The sequence below is a fragment of the Austrofundulus limnaeus genome, unplaced genomic scaffold (assembly GCF_001266775.1).
Source record: "Austrofundulus limnaeus strain Quisiro unplaced genomic scaffold, Austrofundulus_limnaeus-1.0 Scaffold488, whole genome shotgun sequence".
Classification (NCBI taxonomy): Eukaryota; Metazoa; Chordata; class Actinopteri; order Cyprinodontiformes; family Rivulidae; genus Austrofundulus; species Austrofundulus limnaeus.
This window is the reverse complement of record NW_013952890.1, coordinates 29913-33636: the sequence shown is the minus strand read 5'-3', so window position 1 is coordinate 33636 and position 3724 is coordinate 29913. Positions and strand designations below refer to the sequence as shown.

The window sequence follows — 3724 nt, the reverse complement described above, 5'->3', positions numbered from 1 at the left end:
GTCCAGAAGACCTACACAATTTTTTTCTTTTTGATTTTTTTACCTGGATTACTGAGATGCATCAGGACACTTAGCTCAAAGTAAAACAGGATGTGACATGAAAGGGGAACTCTTTAAAAATAAAAACTGGGGTTTTTGTTTAMTGAAACAAAATTATTTGAACGCTGTCTCTTCTTTTTCTATCTGATATTGACTCAAAATAATCTAAAGAAACATCAAAATAGCTGTTGTAGTACCGCACTCACATTCAGGCATTCCCCTTTGACATCACTTCCTGTTATTTTATGCGCAAATATCTCAACAACTGTTCGTCTCAGAGGCAAGAAAATGTTTTTGCTATATTTTATCAATGTTATCTTTCCAAAAACGCATTCGTATTCATTACAGATATCCGATCTCACATGTGCTTTAATGTCACACCACATACCTTAAGAGCCCCTGAATATACAAAAATACAAATATGCCGTATTTGTAATATTTTCCTCTCAAAGATGAACATCTATACTTACTCCTCACTGTAATGTTGACTTGCTCCATGAGAGTGTTGTCCAGATGTTTTGCGGTACAGATGTACGGTCCACTGTGCTCAGCTGTCACATTATGAATGATAAGCGAAGCTGCWCCGGTGTCGTTCTTTAAGGTTGTGTTGGATCCATGTTTAGCCCAGGTGATGAAGGACAGAGGCCAGCTGTCAACGCTGCAGGTCAGCATCAGAAGTCCTCCCTCCGTTACAGACGACTCTCCGGTGATTTTCAGGCTCCTCTGATCTTTAAAACAAATTCAAAATGTTTTCTGTTGATTTACACATCAACTATGAAAAAAAAAATATATATATAATATTTAGGAACAGTTCTAAGGTTTACTTACAAATCACATTTATATTAATGCTGTCAGTTTGCTGTACAAATATACTGCCCAGAATCCTCCACCGAGAAACTTGCTGTTTCAGCGACATTTCGTTTACAAACTGTTACTTTTGAGGTTAAACAAATGTTCATAATTAATTTCAATAAATTACAAATTAAGAAGGGCATAGAAATTTCTCTGTTTCGTATCAAAAAAAATTGTACCGTGAGACTAAAGTATCAAACCGAATCGTGAATTTTCTGCATCGTTGCACACCCAATAAAAGAAGTCATTTATTCCCAGTGCAACAACTATTCTTAAATGACATCTAACTATGGCATAGAAAGAGTTTTATTTAATGCACAAATTGTTGATGTTGTGGTTGTATGTTTTATTTTATGGGTAGAGAGCTAAAGGAAAAATTCCACCTTGGTGGAAAATAAAGTTTTTTTTTTTTATCATTTATCGTGTTGCTTTTGCCTCTTTGAAAATGCTTACACTCTAATGCCCCTTTTCCACTAGTGCCACTTAGTGTAGTGTTGGAACGGTCGGTGTAGGTACGGGTCGGACTGGTTGGTTTTCCACTGATGTTCCAGTCCGGTTCCAATGGGTGTGTATTGGGCAGTTAGTGGAGGTGGTTTTTAGGTATTTTGARTAAAAAATAATGGGCAAAAGGAGAGATGGAAACACATTTGAAGAATAACTTTTGAAATTTTAAACATTTGCAAAAATTTAGCCAATCAGTGTTGAACAGTGTTCTGACGTCGCATTTTGGTGTCAGCTGGGGCCTGTTGGAACCACAATGAAGTAGGTACTAGAAAAAGTGCCGGTTCTATGGATCTGGCCTAATGGAAATGGCTTGGAACTGTACCGAACCGTACCGACACTACACTAAGTGGCACTAGTGGAAAAGGGGCATAARAACACTGTTAAAGTTTGCATTTAACTGACTTATTCAGTTTCACTGTTGAGGTTCTGTTCAAATGAATGTCTGGCGCATCTGATTGCAGGACGTTTGTCTCCCCCTGTTGGTATTTAAGGTAATTACATAAACTCATTTTGTTTTTCTTTTTGACTGTTGAAGCTCCAGATGCTCATCTACATACRTGCACAGGTTGTGAAAGTACAGCTGCCTAAATATATGTATGTGCAGTTTCATTTCAGTTCTTTTGTTCTTTACCAAGTACATTTATAGAAAATAAGAAAAAAAAAAGGGTTTTGTTTTCAGGTCAGATGTTCAAACTCCTAAATCATTGGGGGCTCCTAAAAATGCCATCTTTTTYACTGCTTCTTTGTGGACAACCATTCTTTTTAAATGTTTGGTTTTAAAATCAAGTCAACACTTAATTTCATGTGTGACATTAATGTGATGATATAATCCCTCCAGATGGATGTAAAACTTAATGTTTCTGTTGAGATGAAGAATAAAAGTGGTGTGTTTTACTCACAGGTTACATTCAGAGTCACTGTCACCTCTGCAGACSTGTTATTGTGGCAGGTGACCCGACAGGTGACCGCAGCGCCGTGATGTTTAGCTGAGGGGTTAAACGTCTGAGTTTTTGTCTTGTTTCCTGCAGTATAAGAGCTGTTTTCTCCTGGATGAACCCRGGTCCAGATGAACTTGGGATCAGAGCAGGAGTCAGGAGCGCTGCAGGACAGAGTGGCCTCTTTTCCTTCAGTCAGTGGAGGAATCTTTAATATGGGGTTTGCACCTGGATCTGCAGAAGACAGATACAGCAGGGAGAAAACAGAAAGCGAAGRTAACAATCAAGGAACGTAAATGTATTTCACTTCTATATATGGTCAAAATTTCAAGCTGTAAACAGAGGCCATGCTTCAGTTTTGCTGAAGTTTCTTCGCTAAAAGCCTGGATTAAATGTTTTGCTAAGGCTGATTAATAAAAGAAACTGTTTGCTGCTAAATGTTGATTTATCATAATGTTGAAAATACCTTTCTTAAAGGCACACTGAGCATTATGGTGCTGTCAGAACTTCAGGAATGTTTCATTTTAGCAAAAAAGCTGCTTGTTGTACCTGAGCTGGAGCTGATGTCTGTCGCTGTGAGGAGCAGCGTCATCCACATGAGAGTAATCATCCTCATTTAGTGAATTAAAGTTTCAGCCACTTTCTTATCAACAGTRAAAACCTGCAGTAAAGACAGGATGTCTGGTTGATCAAGCAGGGCGAGGAACAGCTTCACAGCTGTGAACACAAATGTTAACACAGGATGTTCAAATAATGGAAACTTGTATTCCGTTTGACTGATTCAGTCACTTTATGGTTTATAAAAAGCATCTCAGAGTAACGTGTTTGTTCTTTTCTTCACCAAGACCARTGTGTTTTACTCAAAAGCAAACAAACCATTTGAAATACTGTATGTTAACTGTTAACTATTAAAAAGTATATTGAAACTTATCAGTAAAAGAAAAAAAGGCAACAATAAATACATTTTCATGTTGGGTTTTACCTGTATGTCTTTTTCTTCAGCGATTTTGTGTCCGAGTCTCTGTGTGACGCTGACGGTTTCTCTTCCTCCTCCTTCTTTGTACGAGTGCAGTTCTGCAACATTTGCAACATAATGTTGCAGCAACTGCTAACACTATAGCATAATGTTAATTTAATGCTAACAGAACAAGCCAATCCTATTTGCTGTTTTTAAAAAAGGGGAAGTAGATTTTTTTTCTATAAACATGAGGAACACCTTCAGAGAAACTAAAGATCGTGTGTCTGCTCTGACGATGTCAGTGCTATGACTTTAAGTTAACCTCTTTCCCATTCAGCATATTCTATTTTCTTTTTATATTTTTTGTGCATTATGTGTACTGTTTAAACAAAAAAAATCCGAAGCATTGAAACTCTGCAACAAAATAAGAATCTGT

The 3724-nt window shown here is 37.3% G+C and overlaps 1 protein-coding gene across 1 annotated transcript in view; it reads right to left on the bottom strand.

The window, feature by feature from the left end:
- Window positions 1-3503, bottom strand: part of LOC106530054 (basement membrane-specific heparan sulfate proteoglycan core protein) — a gene marked incomplete in the record, with an annotated part of 16595 nt that extends 13092 nt beyond the window's left edge. Inside the window, 4 exon segments of the mRNA XM_014025611.1 lie at window positions 510-767; window positions 2295-2564; window positions 2880-3047; window positions 3313-3503. Of these exon segments, the coding sequence (XP_013881065.1) occupies window positions 510-767; window positions 2295-2564; window positions 2880-2946 (595 nt within the window).
- Window positions 3504-3724: the final 221 nt, after the last annotated feature.